The 23,428-nt window shown below is 37.4% G+C and overlaps 2 protein-coding genes across 10 annotated transcripts in view; one reads left to right on the top strand and one right to left on the bottom strand.

The window, feature by feature from the left end:
* LOC132106657 (cyclic AMP-dependent transcription factor ATF-6 alpha-like) overlaps positions 1–14,037 on the bottom strand; it is a 37,879-nt gene extending 23,842 nt beyond the window's left edge. Inside the window, exons 1-7 of one of the 2 annotated variants that reach the window (XM_059512561.1) lie at positions 13,952–14,037; positions 8,553–8,632; positions 8,255–8,339; positions 7,495–7,592; positions 6,126–6,252; positions 5,844–6,047; positions 4,575–4,756 (exon numbers count right to left, since the gene is read on the bottom strand). In XM_059512561.1, the coding sequence (XP_059368544.1) occupies positions 4,575–4,756; positions 5,844–6,047; positions 6,126–6,252; positions 7,495–7,592; positions 8,255–8,339; positions 8,553–8,632; positions 13,952–13,997 (822 nt within the window). In that variant the 5' untranslated portion in view covers positions 13,998–14,037. Of the gene's footprint in view, positions 1–4,574; positions 4,757–5,843; positions 6,048–6,125; positions 6,253–7,494; positions 7,593–8,254; positions 8,340–8,552; positions 8,633–9,329; positions 9,595–13,951 lie in introns of those variants that run through there. The other variant, XM_059512560.1, reaches the window with a different exon arrangement.
* rxrgb (retinoid X receptor, gamma b) overlaps positions 13,819–23,428 on the top strand; it is a 33,371-nt gene continuing 23,761 nt past the window's right edge. For 6 of the 8 annotated variants that reach the window (XR_009424169.1, XR_009424168.1, XR_009424170.1 and 3 more), the window contains exons 1-2: positions 13,843–13,970; positions 21,483–21,852. Coding sequence is in view for 1 of the 8 variants with exons in the window: in XM_059512562.1 (XP_059368545.1) it covers positions 21,783–21,852 (70 nt within the window). In the remaining 7 variants the exon portion in view is untranslated. Of the gene's footprint in view, positions 13,971–21,482; positions 21,853–23,428 lie in introns of all 8 variants that reach the window. The other 2 variants (XR_009424171.1, XR_009424172.1) reach the window with 2 other exon arrangements.

The following is a 23,428-nucleotide window of genomic DNA, read 5'->3' as shown; positions in this document are numbered from 1 at the left end:
CTGCTAAATTGGAACAACTAACTAATAAATTCACTTTAATTGTGCTGAAGTCCAACTAAAGATATACTAAAATAAATTTGAGTGTGCTAAGGAATGATTTCAAGTATGCTTCAGGTATGTTCATCTTATATTTAAAGACCGATATTATTCAAAGATCATACAATCCTCATCAATATCGACATTAAACCACTTTTTACGCTTAATATTAAGAAATGTGCATTGTGCACAAGTACTACTCCAAATATAGTCTAATTCTAATTTTTATCTTAGTAATTTTCGAGTGATATGTCAGTAAATATGTTAAAACATTTGAACTTTATGAAATATATGCATTTTAAATATTTTTTTCTATGGTTATTATGATAATTAAATTAAAACATACTGTTGAAAAAATCAATCATGTGGGAAAAAAACAACACTAGAAGAACACAACATAAAAAAATGTCTAAATCCTGATGGTGTGAATATGCAAATAACATAACACTATATACACATTTTAATATCCCAAACACATGAAAACTAATGTGCTAGAAGCTAACACGCTAAGCAAGAAGACTTCACAATTAAGTAATGTCTTAACAATAGCGAATACTTTCACATGCTCAATTTCACAGCTCAGTTTTCACATGCTGTTTAAAAATGATTACGTCAATGTTCATACATGACTACATTCTTGATCATTTGTGTCATTGTAGACAGTCACTAAATTAAGCATTACATTTTTTTTACTCAAATTTAGTATATGCCATGTGTCAAATAAGATCACATGACTAAATTTAAGGCACATTTTCATCAAACCATAAACAATGAGTAAAACTGTAAAAATCTCAGTCAAACAACTAGGCGGTTGACAGATTAAAACATTTGAAAGGCGTTTTCTCACACAGCTGCTGCTAAAAAGTGTGATGTTTAGCAGTAATTCCTGACATTACCCAGCGATGTTTACTGCATGGCCTGTGTTTATCAGTACTTCTATGGAGGTCCGTTCCCTCTCTGTTCACACCCAATCAATGCCACCCAATATACATATGAAAGAAACTTATGTACACACAAGTGTTCTGTTTTTTGTTGTTTTTTTTAATTCAGAGAATTTGAAAAGAGCTGGCAATGCAAGCTGTATTATCCCCCAAAGTGGGAAAAGACAGCACTAAATGCACAGGAATTTGGGACTAATCCTGAACTCTATTTAATTAATCTGAGGTCAGTTGAATCTACAGTGTGTCGGAACAAATACTTTAATGGAAAATAATGAGCTCACTGTTGGTCTGTAACTAAGGACACAGGGACTGATGCTAACAGTAAAAACAAGAATATTATGGAAGATTATTACAATATAAAATAACTGCTTTCCATTTTCATACATTTCAAAATGTAATTTATTCCCGTGATGGCAAAGCAGAATTTGTCATTTGATTCTTCAGAAATCTACTATTTCTATTATTACTGCCAAAGAAAAGGGGTTTTCAACAAGAGCTTCACGACCCCTGGGGAGACCACAGCAGTACTGCAGGGGGTTCCCCAATTATTGTTTGATTTCAAATCATTTTTTATACAACCCGAATTCCGGAAAAGTTGGGACGTTTTTTAAATTTTAATAAAATGAAAACTAAAGGAATTTCAAATCACATGAGCCAATATTTTATTCACAATAGAACATAGATAACGTAGCAAATGTTTAAACTGAGAAATTTTACACTTTTATCCACTTAATTAGCTCATTTAAAATTTGATGCCTGCTACAGGTCTCAAAAAAGTTGGCACGGGGGCAACAAATGGCTAAAAAAGCAAGCAGTTTTAAAAAGATTCAGCTGGGAGAACATCTAGTGATTAATTAAGTTAATTGATATCAGGTCTGTAACATGATTAGCTATAAAAGCTTTGTCTTAGAGAAGCAGAGTCTCTCAGAAGTAAAGATGGGCAGAGGCTCTCCAATCTGTGAAAGACTGCATAAAAAAAATTGTGGAAAACTTTAAAAACAATGTTCCTCAACGTCAAATTGCAAAGGCTTTGCAAATCTCATCATCTACAGTGCATAACATCATCAAAAGATTCAGAGAAACTGGAGAAATCTCTGTGCGTAAGGGACAAGGCCGGAGACCTTTATTGGATGCCCGTGTTCTTCGGGCTCTCAGACGACACTGCATCACTCATCGGCATGATTGTGTCAATGACATTACTAAATGGGCCCAGGAATACTTTCAGAAACCACTGTCGGTAAACACAATCCGCCGTGCCATCAGCAGATGCCAACTAAAGCTCTATCATGCAAAAAGGAAGCCATATGTGAACATGGTCCAGAAGCGCCGTCGTGTCCTGTGGGCCAAGGCTCATTTAAAATGGACTATTTCAAAGTGGAATAGTGTTTTATGGTCAGACGAGTCCAAATTTGACCTTCTTGTTGGAAATCACGGACGCCGTGTCCTCCGGGCTAAAGAGGAGGGAGACCTTCCAGCATGTTATCAATGTTCAGTTCAAAAGCCAGCATCTCTGATGGCATGGGGGTGCATAAGTGCATACGGTATGGGCAGCTTGCATGTTTTGGAAGGCTCTGTGAATGCTGAAAGGTATATAAAGGTTTTAGAGCAACATATGCTTCCCTCCAAACAACGTCTATTTCAGGGAAGGCCTTGTTTATTTCAGCAGGACAATGCAAAACCACATACTGCAGCTATAACAACAGCATGGCTTCGTCGTAGAAGAGTCCGGGTGCTAACCTGGCCTGCCTGCAGTCCAGATCTTTCACCTATAGAGAACATTTGGCGCATCATTAAACGAAAAATACGTCAAAGACGACCACGAACTCTTCAGCAGCTGGAAATCTATATAAGGCAAGAATGGGACCAAATTCCAACAGCAAAACTCCAGCAACTCATAGCCTCAATGCCCAGACGTCTTCAAACTGTTTTGAAAAGAAAAGGAGATGCTACACCATGGTAAACATGCCCCGTCCCAACTATTTTGAGACCTGTAGCAAAAATCAAAATTGAAATGAGCTCATTTTGTGCATAAAATTGTAAACTTTCTCAGTTTAAACATTTGCTATGTTATCTATGTTCTATTGTGAATAAAATATTGGCTCATGTGATTTGAAAGTCTTTTAGTTTTCATTTTATTAAAATTTAAAAAAGTCCCAACTTTTCCGGAATTCGGGTTGTAAACAAAGTGACAAAATACAATAAACATCTTTATATAGTATAAGATAACTTCTGATTCTAGTTACTTTTTAAATGTAAGCATCATAAAAGTATTTAAATGCATCAATATGGTTGTGCATGCATTTAAAATGAAACACTCAATTTGATACAATATGTAAAAGGGGTTCCCCTTTTTTGCCTCTTTATTCAACTTAACCTTACTGTAGCAATATGTGCTCTTCTCATCTAGAGGTCCTAATGCATGTCTCTCTCCTATTTGTACAATAAGACAAGCCTTCTCCTCTCTGAAGGGCTTTTTGTTGATGTCAGGACAGCACATATGGAAGAACACATGCTTCTGATTAAGAAACCAGTTGATGAGTAACTACTATCAAAGTAAGACCAGATCCATGGTCATTCAGGTTCACCCTCTATCTTTACTGTTCTCCATATTTATTTAAAGTCACAACTAGCACTATTAAACTATAACCATTATCAAACAGGTTTCCAAATCACCCCATTCTAATGCATGGAAAACAGGAAAGCCCCACCCCAAACTCATGCTATTGGTCGAGCCAGTGTTGCCATGTCGAGACACCCAAACAAACAAAGCAATGTGGAAAGTATACTGCACAGTCACACTTTTTGGGAATGTCAATCAATTTACATTTTTGGGAGAGGAAATAACACCGCAGCAGCTGTAAAGCTTTGAGCAAATACACTAGAATTAGAGACCGATGCTATACTAAGTTTTACTGAGATGGATGCAGTATTATTACTGGGTTTAGTCCATACTGAAACTGCACATTAAACGTCTAAAGAAAAAAATATTTTAATCACAAAACCCGTTCTCAAAGACTTAATGTTACTTTTAGTCATTATTTTATTTGGGTAACACACATAGATGCCATAATCTAGATTAATTCCAAGATTACAGTGAGATTAATCTAGATTAAAAAAATTAGCAGAACTATTTTTACATGGTATACCACCAAATCTTTTACTTTCACTGTCAAATATCTGGCTTTCTGAAAAACTTAATTCTAATAACGGCTATTTTGTGATGCAGATCTGGACCTGGGAGAAGAAGAAAAGAAAAAAAAAAATTATATATATATATATATATATATATATATATTTATATTTATATTTATATTTATATTTATATTTATATATATATAAATATATATATTTATATAGTGGCAAATTTTTTTTAATTTGCCACTAGTTGGGGAGTTGCTATAAACTAATTGTCTTAGCAATCTTACACAACTTTTAAGAGATGCTGCTGCTAAAAATATCAAAACTGAGCTTGTTAAACTTGATGAATGACAGCTGACTGGAACCACATGCAAGTGATGATTAAGGAGTCACAAGACACATCAAAAGCTCACTTAACCACTTTAATACCCAGTGTTTTGCAGTCATGTAGAAACTTACATCATCCTCAGGGGTGGAATTCGGCAGTGTCATGGCAACCACAGGAGATGCTGTTACCGGTGCAACAACAGAGACGGATCGGTTCTGAGCCAGTGTTGGCACTGTGACTATATGTGTGGGCACTGCCTGAGGCGTCTGAAGCTGGACAACCCGCGTAGGCTGAGACAGCAGCATTCGCTGACCTGCAAGAGAAACATACACTGTTTATACACTTTACCATTCAAATGAAGCAAGAAATGTGCTGAGTGCAACTCATTGCTATTTTTCTTCATTAGTCTCCTTTTAATCAAAAAAGGAAACAGTTGGGCTAAGCACCATCCTTCACCCAGAGCCAAACACGTCACCTCCAGGTAACACAGACAAACAGAATTTGTCAGGCGTGACGGGTTGCTGTTGGTGTTGAGTTAAATGAAAGGAATTTGTGGTGGCTCCCCAGAAGGGGTCATTCCGAATGACTTCCATTCTCTCAGCCACCCACTGACTTAACCATCAGGCTCTCAACAAACTACAATTAACCTCGATCCAAAACTCTGCGGATAGCCAGAAAATAATTATTGCAGCAGAACGCAATCAGTTCAAAGTGCACTTCCACAATCGTTCGCCACAGATGGATTCAATACATATGTGCAGCTTGTGGCAGGTCTCTCTTTTCGCAAAAGGCTTGTTGTTTCGATACACTGTAAAACCAAGTCTCTAGGGTTTCAAATAAGATGGGTACAGGATTCAATTCAGGCTGCTCTTGCCTTCTGCTCCGCTTGTGTTTTCCAGGTTTGTGAGGTTAATGTTTATATTTTATATAATATGTGAATTAATTTGGTGACTGTTAATTAATCTATTTGTACATTTACATTAACACATTTATTTTTAGTGTATTCCGTGTTGATCTGCATACCAGACAGGTCATTCACATCTACTTCCATTCTGCTTTTTTCTAGGGCAAGTGACAAGGTACACTGTACTGACACAAAACGATGCACGAGCAGTTCAAGAACAATTCCCTGTCTGCATGAATATAGACTTTAAAATGAGACCACCAATAGCACAAACAAAAATTGATGCCTAGTGCCATCTGCTGGTTTTTTGTAAGCATGCAGCGAGAGCTGCAACACAACCTAAAATACACTACTCATTTCAACATGCAACAAAAACGTGATCAACAAAAATAATAACATGATCAAACAAAAATAATAAAAGTGATCATACCAAGACTTCCTATTACATATCAGACTTTACCAGACTGAAGTGTGGCAGGTTGGCTTTCTTCATTACCTGTAGGGGGTGCTTGTTGAATGGTGACCGGTGGAGGTTTTACTACAGGCAGAACTGTAGTCCGAAGAGGCTGGATGATGATGGTCTTAGTCTGAAGGGGGGCCGCAGCATGTGAGATGGGTACCGCGGTAATAAGTGGTTTAGGCTGAATGGAAACCTTGGGGCTAAACTGAATGGGCCTCTTCGCTGGCTGGAGAGGCTTTGCTGTGTGAACAAATGTATCATCTTACTACAAATTGAAGATGAATGATTCAAATAAGGACATTAATGTACTTCACATACCTTTTGACTGACTGGTCCTCTTGGAAGTCTTCGTCTCAGCAGGTGCCTCAGCAAAGCCACTTGAGTCAGAGCAGACAGACAGCGGAGAGGGCTGAGAATGCCACGAGACTGGAGACAGTGCCTCATCCTTAAAAAAAAGAATGTAGACTATAAGAAGAATTTAGCGAGTATAGCAGCAGAAGGTAGGAATATCATGAAAAGCCGTCAGTGCCCTTACACAGAAAAAAAAAAAAAGAAAAAGAGAACTGAAAGTGCACTCAAGCATGGGAATACTGGGGTGTGAATCCAGATGGTCAAGATGTCTACGTATCATTAATTAACTGTTTGCAGACTTTGCACATATCAAACAACTGATCAATAAATGCATAAATACCTACAGAACACCTGTGATACCACCCACTACTAACTTGTGTTTTAATGTGTATCCAATCATTGCCTTGCTAGTTATAACCGCTCATGTGTGTCATGTTTCTCTAAACATGTTACAAATAGTTAAACTTATAAAATGCATCTAGTTCCCTGCATTTAGTTTCATTCGCCCATCCATCTATTTTCAGAAAGCCATAACGTGCTTCCTTTACGTTTACACGTCCCTTTGCAGGATGTTGCATCATACAACAGAACACCACGTGTTAACATTCAGTGTGTATTATGCAAACTATAACAAATATATGTAATGTTAAATAATAAATTAACTTCATCAAGACTGTGAGGTGACACTAAGATTTTAGTGTTTAGGATTTCACTAAAACAATATTAGTCACTGTCACTTGACATTAGTCAAAGTGACATTATAGCTCTTTGAAACCTTGAAAGGGACACTAATCATTTTTGAATACACATATTACAAAATAAGACTAGACACTTCTTAATGTGAGACTGATTAATTAGTTTGATGATGTGCTGAGAGCCGATTAAGACATTCATTAACACACTGTAGTCTTAATTAGACACCTAATTCACATGGGTGTATGTGCGTGTCTGCCCTCTTGATCTCTGAACTACAGCAGCTGGCAGGATCAGTGAAGCTCAAACACACTCCATCTGCGCCTCTGACTGATCCAGTCAATAAAAAAAATAAAAGAATTTGTGTGCACATAACAAAAAAATTAAATAAAACCGATTTTATTTCAAATTGTACGAAATTATATTTGATGGATCTTATGTTAGAATTTTGTGTCTCATTAACTATTACATATATCTTTGCATATTGATACATGTAAAGAGTGCAGGTTAGTTTCTCTGTGTTTGTGGAGTCCAAAAACACTGGACATTTTTCAAATCACTCCCTGACAAATAAGATGCAAATTTTGAGTGGGTAGAAATGCGAAAGGACTGTGTATTTGTTTTAGGATAGAGTTTGACTCACATGTGTGGAGCACGGTGAGTGGGGCTCCACTGACGCTGGTGAGGACACTGAACTGAGTGTGTGGTTTGGTGACATCGAGTCCACGGTTATATCATCATCTGTGAGAGCAGATAGATTGAAAGTATAGAAATGCTTTCGTACATTTCACTTTGCTAATACTTGAAGCAATTTAGGGATGGGACGATAACCGGTTTTATTGATAACCGTGATAAAATGTGCTGAAGGTTAGTAATATCGTTTAAAAATGAATTATCATTAAAACCGTGTTTGATTATCGCGGTTTTAATAACTCACTATTAAATCATGTCCAGCCAGCAACAGTCTGACGCAAGCGCAGCGCACAATGTTTTTTTTGTTTTTTTTCGAGAAGGAATGGCGAAAGTCAGTGACTTTTCTATGCTTCTACACTTTTCATTGTAAGGAAGGAAATGCCACAGAATTTAATCTTTCTTTAAATTAAGTGCATAGAGTTGCTTGTTTTATTAGTTGTTTGTTGATTATTAAATATAAAACTTGCTGAAATGTTTTCAGTGTGAGCATCAACTATTTTTGAACACTTTCATCTCGTTTCAACAAAACCGTGATAATATTGATAATCGTGATAATTTTAGTCACTATAATCGTGATATTAAATTTTCATACCGTCCCATCCCTAAAGCAATTCTTAGAAATATTTAGTTACTTTGAATATATTGCTGCTATAGACATTTAAGAACATTTGAAAAGATTGCCAAATCCACTGAAAACGTAAAATTAGTACCTGATCGAGGGCTACCGTTTTTCCAGCCATCGGAGTTCCACGCTGGGGGCTCAATGTCAAAGTTCAGGTCAGGGACAGGTATGTCCTAATACAGAACAGATCCAAAATGCTTAAATTGCTTACATTTTTCTACAAATCTCTGGTTATAGCTACAGCCAAACCCAAAAAAGAAAATAAAAAAAACTTGTTAGTCTTTAAAAGATGCAATCTGGTTTTCAAAATGCAATTCGAAAAAAAAACATATTTGCTAAACATGTAACATAGTTTGACAGATCATCTTTGCAGGGGTTTGACTCACATAGCCTACACTTTCCACCAGAGCGTCCAGAAGCTCATCAGCATCCCCAAGATCTTCCAGCTCATCAAACAAACTGATATCTACACAAGTAAAAGACATTGCTGTGAATTTAAATATGTCCAAAGGCAGATGGATGCAAAACAAAGAAGTAAAGCCAACAAACCAAGTGCTGAAAGCATGAGAGCAAGACAAGAAATCAAAAATGTATCAATTTCATAATCTTCTTTTGAGTTGTGGGTTTGTAACCAGGTCATACTACCTGCAAGCATTCACCCTGAGGTGTTATGTAACAAGTAATGTGGTTTCAATTCCAGTTTCTTTTATATATGTTAACCAAACCCTAAATGACATACTATTATTTACTAGTAACCTGTGTATTGACAACAATACAATGAACTATACGAATTAATATGAATATTAATATTATATGGAGATGAGCACAAAGTAATCCAAAATAAATGTGTAATGACAAAAAGTTAATTAAACGATGCTGTAGTCACAATTCATATTTTACCATGTTTATATTTTGGATTTAACTAACGTACATTTTAAAACCGAAGCCATAAAAACAAGACGGATGTGTGGTAGACAGGTTCGCCGGTCAGTCATCTAAGTTACAGCAAATGAGAAATGACTACCGGTATATACATATAAGTCGCTTCATAAATACACTCTTTACGTACAGACACTTTACTATAAGTAAATACAGAGGTTGGCGTTTATCGCGAGCGACAGGCGCAGTGATGGATATTTCTAGAAAGAGTAACGTTATCTTACCCCACTCTCCATCCTGATCGATGGACATATCCCCCGCTTCCTTATTCAGTATCGATGGATTTACGAAATCTAACATTAAATCTGACGACATTATGCCACGAACACATTAGTAAGGATTAAAGGTCAGTCGGATGAGGAACACTATCGCTGAGTTCTGAGTCGAGTTGTAAACACTCGCTTTTCACGATTCTGATGAAACTACATAACAATGCTGCAAGTACACGTCTAGATTTACGGTAAGTCTACGGGTGCCGGACTGGGTCATACACAAGCCTTCTTTGTAGCCGGCTCGTTTTTCATCTCTACGCCACATGGTGGTAGTAGACAGTCGGTCTTCCAGCAAATTCGCTCTCTCATTAGACTCATTTTGCAAAATCGGTTCATTTGAGCAGTTAAAGAGTCGGTTCAAAAGCTGTTCCAGATGTTCTTTTCATCATCACGCGGACCGTCAAGGTCTCAGTAAAGACCAAACAGCCCCGTTACGCCGCACCTGTTTATTAATAACATTGTATATCGTAATTTCATGTGTTCCAGTTCCGTTTGTTGAAGTTAAGCTTCAACCAATTTAAAACCTAAAGGTAGGCCTAATTTTGCATTCAGTTTAACAATAATCTCTTTTTCACATTGTGACAAAATGTGGTAAACCAACTTACGCGTGCTGACAAACCTAATATAAACACATTTCCAGTGCGTTTTATTTGTAACATCGGCTCAAATAACTCGGTTGACTCCATATAGCTCACGTATCGGTTCTCAGCTAGTTGGCATAGACAATAATTAATTCAATGACTCGGACCAATTCTGCCCAGCTCGTGATTCAATTTTTCATCGTTAACAAAAGAACGATTCATTTGCCAATCCGACAGCCTTATTTTGCACTTGACAGGTAAATTATGATGAAATATTAACATGGTGTTTAAGATTTATATAAAAGTGTTCGTGATTGATTTATTTTTATATCAGATCTCTTTTTTAACCCAAGCTTACACTGCTAAGTTTCAATTAAATGACTCGTTTGAATAGAAAACAATGAGCGTGGGCATTAATCATTAGGGCTATTTGCAAATATGTAGAGTAACTACTTGAAAGATGACACTTTGACATTAGTAAGAATAATTCTTTATTTGAATGACAAAAGAACATAATAAAACAACTAACAAGCACAGAAACTACTAATTATGTCAAACTGACAATATGAACTGAACAAAACATGAAGTAAAAATATCTAGGACTATTAAAACTGTTTTGTAAACCAACCGTCTGAACGGGTAGAACAGGTTGCTTATTCATAGGCTCTTCATATTCCTTGTTAAGTTTCTAAATGTCAGAGCATTAGGTTACATTGGCTGGTCTGAAGAACAAGTGTTCATAGCTATAATACTGTCTGTCTTCCCAGGACATTGTCATCTTAACTTGAGGTGGTCTACAACAATCTCAGCTGGATCTGACACTTTACCTATGGCTTGTTCTTGTGCTTTAAAAAATCTAAACCTATTTTTTTTATTTGAAATGTAGCCATTGCTTATTAAAAATGAAATAAAACCTTCAAAGATTTAGCACGTTTGGTTCAATGAGTCAGATTAAAATAATATATTATTTTTGTTTGCACTCATTGAACATAGGTTAGGTTTTTTTTTTTTCAAAACAGCCATGTTAAGCACTATGAAAGTGATTAATTCTGAGTGTTTTAAGGTAAAAGCATCCAATGAGAAAAACTCATTTGAGTAAGAGGGTTTTGAGGCATTTTTCTCTGTTTCAGCCAATCATGAAGCAGTATGGTCTATTCAGGTCAATTGTGTATAAACCCACCAGCCCCCTCCCAAAAACAGTCTGAGGATTAACAGGTTAATGTAACACACACGTCAAGAACATTCATTTGGAATGGATTAGAGCTTTGACCACCATGTCTTTGTGTTGCCAGAGGAACTTGCTGGTTCAAAATTGTACTTAATGCACCAAACTTAAATCGACAAGCATGCAAAAAAGCATAACCCAACTGAAAGTTAGTTTTAGAGATCTAATAATAAAAAAAAGCAGCGAGCAATGCGATAAAAGAGCATATAAAAAGCATATAGTACAATTTTAGAGCTTCCTGCTGGAAAATAGATGAAGAGCAATGTATATCTAAAACGGAAGACTTCCTGTCATCACAATCCAATAAAATCACTCCCACTCCTCACTTTCTGTGCTGCATTTACACTTGCATCTCTGTGGGTGTTTTCACTCAAGAGAAAGCAGAGGTTTGAATAAAAAAAATGAAGGTTAAAGATAGAAAAGAGCAGAAGAGAGTAAGCAAACAGTCATTTCACAAACAGCCCTCTGCTCACTTCATCTTTTATTTATGTGATGGATGTCCTCCTGAGTTGATAAGCATTGTCTCCTCCAGGCGACATCAGAAGAGGATCACTTATCATCTTAGCTTGTATGAGGGGAATTTGTGGAGGATTAATAATGAGAGGAGTGTAGAGAAGAACAGATTGGAAGGACAGTATTTGCACATGGGTCACTAGTATCTTGCATAACATGCGTGTGTCAGAAAGATACTGTATGTTACAGTAAATTACACAGTGACACAAACTTGTTGGTCTTCATCCTTTGGTTTATGTTTGTGTGGATGATGTAGAGTTAGCAGGTGGCCTAGGTCTGGTGTGCTGGGGGTGGGACGTGGCTGGGACACATTGTTTGTCTGGATGGGTTCATGAATACAAAGGGTTTACTGCATACGGTTTGGCTCACTGACAGCTCTGACTGTGAGTTTGTTTGTTACTGTGTAAGAAAGAGTGTGTGACTGATTATCTTGGAGATAAGGTGGCAAAAGAAACATGGCGTAGGTTAAAAGAGGCAGAAAAAAATTAAAACAACAAATTGAATGAAAGGGATAGGTCACCCAAAAATTTTATTTACTCTCATTTACTCAATGTCATTTTAAACTATGACTTACTTTTTGTCAAACATAAAAGATGATATTTTGAAGAATGTTGGTAAGCAAACAGTTTCTGTTCCTATTGAAATCCATTATATTAATGAAAAAACTACAGTATTAAATTGGAAACTGAAACCCCTTGTTTACCAAAATTCTTTAGAATATCTTCTTTTGTTTTTTATAAAAAAGGAAGTCATATAGGTTTGGAACAACATAAGGATCAGTAAATGACACCGATTAAATTTTTTGGTGTACAGTCAATAACACCGAAATGATTGAGCAAAGTGTATAAAAAATGTATAAAATGTATTATTAGCAGGCAGTTATGCCACATGAAACTGAAACTGAGTGCAACTTGATTTATTTTCATGTTTAACCCAAAAAATGGCTTAAAAAGAAAAGAACATTAAGAGCAAAAAGGAGAGGATAACAAATTGCAGGCCTTACACCATGTGTCACCATTAAGTCCACACAAAGAGAGGAGTGACCAATGACCATTTTAATTCTTCGGTTTGACTTTAATAATTAACATGATCTAATAGACTTAGGAAAGGGGGTACAAACAGAAAGCCTTGATTGGTGTGAGATGTGTTGGAAAAAAAGCTATTCATCTTGTTTACCATGGTTGTGTTTGTTGTGGGTTTCTTAAATCTTGGTCATTTACAATGAGGGGACAGAGTATGTGGGGGTTGTGGGATGGGGTTTGCTTATCCCCAAACCTCAGGGAGGGGCCTTGTGAAGTCACTGGTCATCTTGAGCACTAACCCCACACTAGTTCAAGACTGGTGAATGCTTGGGGACTTCTTAATAACCTTCAGAGGTAGTGAGAGCTCACCCTTGTATGACCCCATACTCTGAGAAAGTCTAGGGGGAATCGCAAGGAGTCTTTGAGCAACCACACTGAGTATAAACAGGCGGACAGACAGATCTCAATCACAAATATAATTATATTCCTGTTTGTTTTCTACTTTAGTTCTTAGACATTACTTATGCTGGTGTAGTTAAATTAAGTCAAGTCAATTCAGTCATATTAAATAATATTTTTACAAAATTATCACACATTTTTATGTTCCTGCCAAGACCTTTTACAGTGTCCAGCCAGAATGGTTAAGCATAGCCATTTAAAACCAAGTTTTACAACACGTCTGGGAAACAAACCCCTGATTCTTTTAACTTTATGTATCTACTTAGTCAAGTTGATTTAGTCATATTAAATAACATTTTATCTGACATTTTGTGTCCATACTCAATACTGTTAATTTTGATGGTTGAATGGTTCAGTAATCACTGAAACCAAGGTCTTTGGTTTAATTAAAATGCGTAAAAATAGCAATGCAAGACACTTTGTTCAAAAGCATTTGTCAAATGTAGTTATAAATGTAATCTAAAAATTTTTGTTGCATGTGTTCAGGTCAAGTTATAAAGAAAGTATAATATATGTTATTACCATTGTTATACAGTTTGAATGTCATTCTGTAAAAAACACATGCACACACATGTGCTAAAGTCATCTGCCTGTGCAGTGTCTTATCTGATTGTTGTCGTTGGAGAAACCCCTCCTCCTGCCTCCCCCTGAGCGGGGCCCCGAGCCAGCAGCAGCGCCACAAAGTGTAGTTCACTTGGGAAGAGGAATTAAGAGGGGTGCGGAGCTCCTCCAGGACAAGAGCCGACAATAAACTGACTCGGGATGGATACTCACGACACATATTTATATCTCCGTAAGCCGCTGTCTTTCTTAATTTCATTCTGCTGCTCTTGTGCCATATTATTTGCGCAGTTGTCCGTGTAGTTTGCCTTAAATGTACATGCCCTCGAAAGCGTTAAAACAACTTGGCTGATGAACTTCAAACATATTATAGCCCTATCAATCCGCGTGCTTTGACATCGGTCAGGTGTTCGCGCGGTTTACAGGCATGGTTGGCACTTTAATTGTGTTTATGTAATCGATCGCTTTCAGAGCACGGCTGTTGTGCCTGATTTGTTATTTATTGCTTTTGAGACGGTTTCCAGCCGAGTATGTACACTTAACATAGGAATGAGTATGGCTTGTATTTCAAATAAACTTTGTATTTGAACTCTTGCAACTTGTTACAGGAGTGAGTGCGAATGACATTATTCTAAGCAAAGTAAGAAACAACTCTTAACAAGTTATAGTTTTATGGTGTTGAGTGGAAGTCATAAGACTCATGTAAAAAGTTGCCTATCTGTGACACATTTAAATAGCTTGATGCTGTTAATTGAACTAACATTACATTTTTAAGTCAAGTTGTAATGAATTTATTTATTTTTTATTAAAAACTTAACTGGAAAACGATAGATAAACAGCACATTATTGCATGATAACCTAACCTTTGGGAATCTTAAGCTAATATGACCAATTGGTAGCTGGTCCAACATGGTTTACCATTTTACGCTAGCCAATGACCAGCTTGATACTATCCACAGTTCCACATCTACAGTCGTGGCCAAAAGTTTTGAGAATTACACAAATATTGGAAATTGGAAAAGTTTTTATAATAGCAATTTGCATATACTCCAGAATGTTAGGAAGAGTGATCAGATGAATAGCATAGTCCTTCTTTGCCATGAAAATTAACTTAATCCCCCCCAAAAACCCTTTCCACTGCATTTCATTGCTGTCATTAAAGAACCTGCTGAGATCATTTCAGTAATCGTCTTGTTAACTCGGGTGAGAATGTTGAAGAGCACAAGGCTGGAGATCATTATGTCAGGCTGACTGGGTTAGAATTGCAGACTTGACATGTTAAAAGGAGGGTGATGCTTGAAATCATTGTTCTTCCATTTTTAACCATGGTGACCTGCAATGAAACGCGTGCAGCCATCATTTCATTGCATAAAAATGGCTTCACAGGCAAGGATATTGTGGCTACTAAGATTGCACCTAAATCAACAATTTATAGGATCATCAAGAACTTCAAGGAAAGAGGTTAAATTCTTGTAAAGAAGGCTTCAGGGCATCCAAGAAAGTCCAGCAAGCGCCAGGATCGTCTCCTAAAGAGGATTCAGCTGCAGGATCGGAGTGCCACCAGTGCAGAGCTTGTTCAGGAATGGCAGCAGGCAGGTGTGAGCGCATTTGCATGCACAGTGAGGCGAAGACTTTTGGAAGATGGCCTGGTGTCAAGAAGGGCAGAAAAGAAGCCACTTCTCTGCAAAAAAAACACCAGGGACAGATTGATCTTCTGCAGAAATTATAGTGAATGGACTGCTGAGGACTGGGGCAAAGTCATATTTTCAGATGAAGCCCCTTTCCGATTGTTTGGGGCATCTGGAAAAAGGCTTGTCCGGAGAAGAAAAGGTGAGCGCTACCATCAGTCCTGTGTCATGCCAACAGTAAAGCATCCTGACACCATTCATGTGTGGTTGCTTCTCATCCAAGGGAGTGGGCTCACTCACAATTCTGCCCAAAACACAGCCATGAATAAAAAATGGTACCAAAACACCCTCCAACAGCAACTTCTTCCAACAATCCAACAACAGTTTGGTGAAGTACAATGCATTTTCCAGCACGATGGAGCACCGTGCCATAAGGCAAAAAAGATAACTAAGTGGCTCGGGGACCAGAAAGTTGAAATTTTGGGTCTATGGCCTGGAAACTCCCCAGATCTTCATCCCATTGAGAACTTGTGGTCAATCCTCAAGAGGAGGGTGGACAAACAAAAACCCACTAATTCTGACAAACTCCAAGAAGTGATTATGAAAGAATGGGTTGCTATCAGTCAGGATTTGGCCCAGAAGTTGATTGAGAGCATGCCCAGTCGAATTGCAGAGGTCCTGAAAGAGAAGGGCCAACACTGCAAATACTGACTCTTTGCATAAATGTCATGTAATTGTCGATAAAAGCCTTTGAAACGTATGAAGTGCTTGTAATTATATTTCAGTACATCACAGAAACAACTGAAACAAAGATCTAAAAGCAGTTTAGCAGCAAACCTTTTGAAAACTAATATTTATGTAATTCTCAAAACTTTTGGCCATGACTGTACTAGCTTAAGCTGGATTTTCCTGCAGAGCAAGAATTCAACCTACTGTACATATGCTTTAGAGGTAATATCAGATGTATCACTTATTGTTGATGAACAATATGTACCCAATACAATGTGTTCACTCCTGGTCAGTAGTTTTGTGCAAACACACACACACAAAATAGTAAGTTGTATTAAAGGTCCCATGACATGGATTATTTTCTTTAAATGCCTTTTAATGTTTCCTTAGGTGTACCTATTTTGTTAGTATGATTTTTACATTTAAAATTTAGAAATAAAAAGCAGTTTTATATCCTGATATTAGCCCTCTGGCTTGAATGCTCTGTTTGAAGGGGCGTGTCTGCTGTGAGACTCCGTGTAAGCGACAACTGTTGTGATTGGCTGACATCTTTGCATTTGAAATGCGTATTACATGTGGAACCCCTCTCAAATATATATATATATTACTATTATACTACAAATATATATTACTATTACAGCTGTCGAGATTAACGAATCGTGGATTTGTTGATTATATAATTATTTTTTCGATCTTTTCCCATCACATGAAAGGCTGCAGTGATGAGCATTGAGTAGACAGAGTCTGTTTATCACGTGAATGCAGTGATCTCGTCATTATTGCAACACGTTTTCTCTCACAAAATGCTTTCACCACAAGTAACAGCAAACAAATGAATACAGTAAGAGCTTTGTTGTGCAGCATAACAGCGTCATTCATTGTAACGGCAGTTTGTGCAAGTGTGCAGATATACTCGCGATGTGAAAAAAAGGTAGCGTTCTTTGATCGCTCTCTGTAGTTAAATCACAATTTAAATAACAGATTTGTTTCATGCTACTAAGAGAAACAACGTGAAGTTGATCGTTTAGTCACTGGCTTGATTCACTGATGCATAAACAGTATTAAACGATTTAGAAAGAAAGTCTGTGTGAACTTGAATAATTAGCTGCACATCAGAAATCACTGATCACAGATCAGGCATTAATAAACACTGTTACTCACTGTTTGTGCCGGTGCTGTCGAATTCATATCATAAAAGTCTGTTTGTAACGCCTTTGCTGACATTGTGACTGAATTATATGTAAATATTTGGGCGGGCAAAGCAGAGAAAGGGGAGGTAACAATTCTCCTTACAACGTCACAAAGAGGAGATTCAAGATCAGCCCATTTGAGCTTCCATTTTTTCAAAGGCAGAGAAAGATAGTAAAATCTCAATTTACACCGATTAAAATTTCTAGAAACTTGGGGACTATATACAGTCTAGGGGAACTCATATTAATGTTAAAAAACCTCAGAAAGTAAAATTTTCATGTCATAGGACCTTTAAAGGGGTCATATGATGTGATAAAAAAAATTCCTTTTTCTCTGGAGTGTTACAAGCTTTTGGTGCATAAAGAAGATCTGTAAAGTTGCAAAGACTAAAGTCTCAAATCCAAGTAGATGTTTTTTATAAAAGTTAATAGTCAGTTACGGCCTCCTAAAATGCCTTGTTTAAACATGCCCCTACATGTCTATGTCATGATGTGGGAAGATTTGACTCACTTATGACTCACAATCTGTAAGTACGTTTACATATTTAAAGAATTTGCCACTGATGATTCAAATTTGAGTTTTGAGTAGTAGTGTAGAGTAGAGCTTGTTGTTTGTCATTTTCTGATCACAAATAATGCAGACATGGTTTTATGTTTATGCATCACGTAAAAAGACAGCGTAAGTCATTATAATCAGTAATTATGCCCCCACTGGATGCAACAAATGCCTCTTTTGTAGTGGGTTTTATTGGTTTTGTCTCATCGAACCAGGACTCGGTATCACAGTATGTTAAAGGGCTCATATGATACCTTTTTACAGATCATTATGTTGTGTAAAAATATGTAGACATGCTTTAATGTTCAAAAAACACGTTATTTTTCAAATACTGTACATTTTTGTAGGTCCTCTATGCCCCGTCTCTCTCAAACACGTTGTTTTCTACGAAGTCCCTCCTTCTGACAAGCGCAGTCTGCTCTGATTAGCCAACTGACCCAGTGCATTGTGATTGGCCGAACACTGCAAGCACTCGTTGGAAATGTAACGCCCCTTTCCATAATCACAATCTTCAACTTTAAAAATAAATGTAAAGACAGTTAATAATGTCCTTACTTTTACCATCAGTTCAAGCCCGAAAGTGGAACAGAGTGAAGTGACAGACAGTGATGAAGCTCGTATGTGTTTGCAGTACACAAGCCATGGACAGTTAAGGGGCCGTTCACATATCGCGCCTAAAAACGTGTTGAAAACACTAGGTGCACCGCTTTCTCCTTTCCAAAGCGCTCAGACAGTTGCACCCCTGAGGTTTCTGCCGTTGCTAAGCAACCATGACGCGCTCTCTCCATGAAGACGCTTAAATTTCTGCAAAGGATAAATGGATTTGCAGCTCTAAAAATCCCTTGCATTAGCTCTGCTACTAAATTTATTTAAAAATGGCAATCCATATACAGCTATGGTCAGCTGTTCCTTCATCTTGGCTGAGCTTTCAACGTTGTTACGGGAAAGGATGAAGCTGAATGTTTAGTTCTTGTCACATGACCCGCGGTGCGGATGCGGCATTCTGAAAAGTTGAGATGTTTTTAACTCGATGCGGTGCGGACGCGCCTGGAAAAAACGAGCGCGTCGCACCGACCGCGTTGCTTCTATTATGAGCACGCATACCGCGCGCCTACATTAGAAATAACGAACTTGAGCGCGCAAAAGGCGCGATATGTGAACGGCCCCTAAGACTCACTGACTCCACTTTGTGGAGTCTCTATCTCTTATCTCTCTCTCTCTCTCTCTCTTACACACACGTGCACGCGATGCGCAAAACTCTTCATTTGGACATTCAATAGCAAATACTTTAACGATTTATTCATGTGCCACCATGATGCCTGGGTTGCTTTAAGAACCAGAAAACACACCACAAGAGTTTTGAACTTTGAACATTAACCAGGTTAACAAGGTTAGATTAATCACAGTTAATCACATGTTTTGCTTTCGTAGTGAACAGCTATACACATTCAATTCCTTTTAAATTGCATGCACAGTACACTAAAACTTTTGGGAGAAGTGACTTACATTGCATTTAAGGTATACATTTTATTCATGCATTTCCTAGGAATCGAATCCATGACATTGGTGTTGCTAGCGCCATGCACTACTGTTTAAATTACAGACATTTTTTCAATGTCAGTGAAGGGGTCATTGAGTTCTCAGTTTTTGTATCTCTAAGAAGTGCCTATAGCTGACAACATTCATACACCTTTAACAATGCAAACTCACTCTGCAAGTCCAAAGACACAGAAAAAAATATGTATTACAGTCGTCAGGCAGGAGTGGCTTGGAACCTTTATTATTGCCAGCTGTACACATGCTTTCAAACAGCTCACAGTGTTTCTGTAGATTTCCGATATGTGCTTTAGGCTTTCAACATGTGACTCACTATGCAGCCTTGCCCTTTACCATCACTTTCATGGCTAGGAGAATCAAAGAAGCTCAACCAGGAGAAACGGAGGATATGTAGTCCATGAGAAAATAACATATTGGAAGGGTGAGTGTATACTTTTGGCAAAAGTTGGCCTGTTAGTCATTAGATGGTCCAAGTTAAACCCTTTCAGGATGATACAAAAGCCACACAAAAATCGAATCTTATCTTTAATGGAATTAAAATGAAATGATTATTGAGATTAGACCATTTTAGCAGCAGTTTAACAAGTCTTACAAACTGTAATAACCCTGTATAGCTGCTGTAGATGAATGAACTAAAAGAGATGCTGTTCTGGCCTTCAGCTTCTGTTAGCTCCGTGTTCTGGATTTATAGTCATTCTGGGGTAATATAATTCTGGGGTAAAGTAGACTGGGGCAAGGGTGGAAATCTATTTTGATCTGCGGATGCGTTCATGTCCTGACTGCTTCCCAGAGGACATCCTGCTTTGAAATATTATATGTGGACCCTTATATCACAGTGGCGGGGTTGAACTGTGAACATTTAGAATTTAAGAGTCTGTAAGATTTTTTAAATATAAATAAATAAAAAATAATATTAATTTTGTGTTCATCAAGACTGCATTTATGTGATCAAACATGCAGCTAACAAGCAACAAACCGTTTTCTTTTCGAATATTTTAAAATATAACTGATTCCTGTGATGGCAAAGCCGAATTAGCAGCAACCATTACTCCAGTCTTTATAACATTTATTTGATATAGAAATCCTTTGCAACAAAGACTTCACTTCTGGTTTTCTAAACCAGGGGTTCTCCAACCTATCCATGAACTACCCCCAGCACTGCATGTTTTGTATGTCTCCCTATATCTGACACACCGACTTCAGGTCTTTGCAGTCTCCACTAATGAGCTGATGAGTTGAAACGGGTGTGATATTTGAGAGAGACATACAAAATGTGCAGGGCAGGGATACTCCAGGACAGGTTTGAGAACCACTGTCCTAGACCGTTGAACAGCAATGTAGACATATTGAGGCTGAAGGCTTATTATAGATGACAGATGATAATAACATTTAATTAATAATTTTTTAACCTATATTGACACAGATTTTCTTAAAGGACACATGGTTAGGTTTATGAAAAGAATAAGTTACTGTAAGAGAGATATCAGTGATGGTTTTGTTAGCAAAATAAATGCATGAAGATAGAAAGCCTAATACAGCTGTTTTGGTTATGTGGCTCTTAATATTTCTTCAGGCAGCTCCAATTGTGTCAATCTTCTGTGATCGCATCTCTCGTTTCAGTCTAACTAATCCATGTGGGGCATTGCTTTTATAGGATGACATATTAAAGAGGCTTTTTTAGATTCGCCCTGAAGGCATTCTGTCATGAAGGCAGCTCTCTCTACTGCTTGGCTGCCTTTCAATGAAGCTGTAATGGTATCAGGATTGATATATTGTATATGCTTTTAATGCATCACTATATTGAAATATCTCAAAGCTTCTTTTTAATCTTTTCTGCACGATTGATTTGGCTCAAAATCCCCTTTAGTGTGTGTGCATGTGTGAAAGAGAGCTGTTATTGCCACTGCTTTAATAGAAGCACTGATGTGCCCATCTTGCTGTGATATTATGGTCAGTTATAGATGTTCTTGATAATCAGATGTACTGTAAATTTACAGTAATGTTAAATTCTGAATCTAAAAAAATAGCTTTTTTATATGTTGAACCTCATATTCACTCAAGTGCACTTCATCCCACTTCAACAGGTGGCTTGTCTGGGCTGATAGATTTAATGACACTCAGAGCCTCTGTCCGGGCAGACCGTGGCCTGTGCAGAAGGAGTTTTGTCAAAGCTTGGCGAGAGGCTGATCTTTGTGGCAGTAAACGGTTCCTGCTGGATTCAGTGGTTGATAATCCGAGTAATCCCATAAACCAGCAGACTCCTCCCTGCGGATCCTCCTCCTGCGGCCGTCCTGTTTCACTCATATCCCATCTGTTCCATCAGCGGAGTGAGTCTACGTGCTCTGCTGTGCCTGGTGAGGTTTGGTCGAGTGGTGCTCGCAGTCATGTGGCATCTGGTGGCATTGCCTCTTCAGGGTCAGAGTCACGACAGAGAGGGTGGTCACTACAGCCACTGTGAGTATCTGATAAAAAGATACTCCTGTAATTCTTACTTCCTGTAAGTTCCCAGGGACAGCATGGCTGGTGCATCGTAAGGGAAGATGAGACGATTGTGCTGTTGGAAACAGCTGGATAAAAAAAAAAATATTTGACTGATTTCAAAACTGTACATAGATATGTGCATTTTAGAGATGTGTTGGTGTGTCTTGTGGTTCATTGTCATGAGTAAAGAAGTTGTTATATCATTTGTTATTTCTAAGCAAGGGAATACACAGCTCAAATCCTTAACTGGAATTTGTTCTGGAATTGTTTTTATATTACCAAATGGAATTGGGAAAATTATTTTTAAACAGGTTTCCTGATCTCTTGGTCTGCAGTTGGTTTGACAAATGGATAGTCCCACCCCAAATTCATGCTGGAGACATGAGTATTTTAACTGCCAAATCTAACCTATAAAAATACTTTTGAGTGGCATATCTAATAGTCAGGTTGATTCAATCATCTTTAATATTTTTTTCACAGTGCACATGGTGAAAGTTTGCTTGGTTTTGATTTAATTTATTTTTCTGTGTATTTTGTTATACACTAGGGTGTTTTTGAAAGTTTTATGTTCACCAAAAATGCATTAATTATTTTGTAATAAAAAATACAGTAAAAAAAAAAAAATCAAATTAAAATCAAATTTATTCCTGTGGTGTTTTTTTATTATTATTATCAGTGTTGAAAACAGTTAATATAAAACCTAATCTTTTAGTTGAAACCTTTTTTCCAGGATTTTGATGATTAGAAAGCTCAAAAGAACAGCAAGAAATAGAAATCATTTGCATCTTTATACATGTTTTTACTGTCACTTTGATGCATCCTTGCTTAATAAAAGATAAAAGTATTTATCTTTTTCCAAAAATTACAGCTTGTACAAAAATTGTAGCTTGTGTGTAATTAATGTGTACCCTCTGCTCTCAGCCGTTGGCAGTGAGAGTAATTGGCAAGGCTCTGTTCTCTAATGCTGTTCAGCTGTTATAGATCAGGGTAAGGTGGCACTGGAGAATTGCAGATATTTTAGGAAAGTCTGCTTGGATCAATCTATTTCAGTATATCCCTTTATATCTCACACACTTGCGGTACTTCACCCCCTAACTTCTTTGCTTTTCTTCTGTGTCTCTGTAACAATAGTTCTGTCAAGGGACGTTTGTGTGTGTGTGTGTGTGTGTGTGTGGGTGTGTGTAAACACTTGGACTGACGAGGACAAACTCCCATTTGATCGCACAATAGAAAGCGGTGACGGAAGCTGTCGCTGCCGATTGACAGTCACTATCTGTTGTTCTTTCACTTTCTGTTTCTATCTTTCTTTAAGAGGTGTCAATGTAATGTTGACACCACAAATAAAACTTTAATGCAATAATGACATAGTATGTGAGCCTGCATAGAAGTTTGCATGTGTGTCTCATTCTTCAAACTAATGTTACATATGATTACATTAATTTAGTTTGAAGTACATCTAGGTGTCTTTAATATACCATGATATGTTGTTTGGTAAATTACAGCTGAAATAAAAGTATTAGACATGCCTTAACTGGTTCACCAAGGCCTC

This window comes from Carassius carassius, chromosome 27 (assembly GCF_963082965.1).
Source record: "Carassius carassius chromosome 27, fCarCar2.1, whole genome shotgun sequence".
Taxonomy (NCBI): domain Eukaryota; kingdom Metazoa; phylum Chordata; class Actinopteri; order Cypriniformes; family Cyprinidae; genus Carassius; species Carassius carassius.
This window is presented reverse-complemented; position numbering and strand designations above follow the sequence as displayed.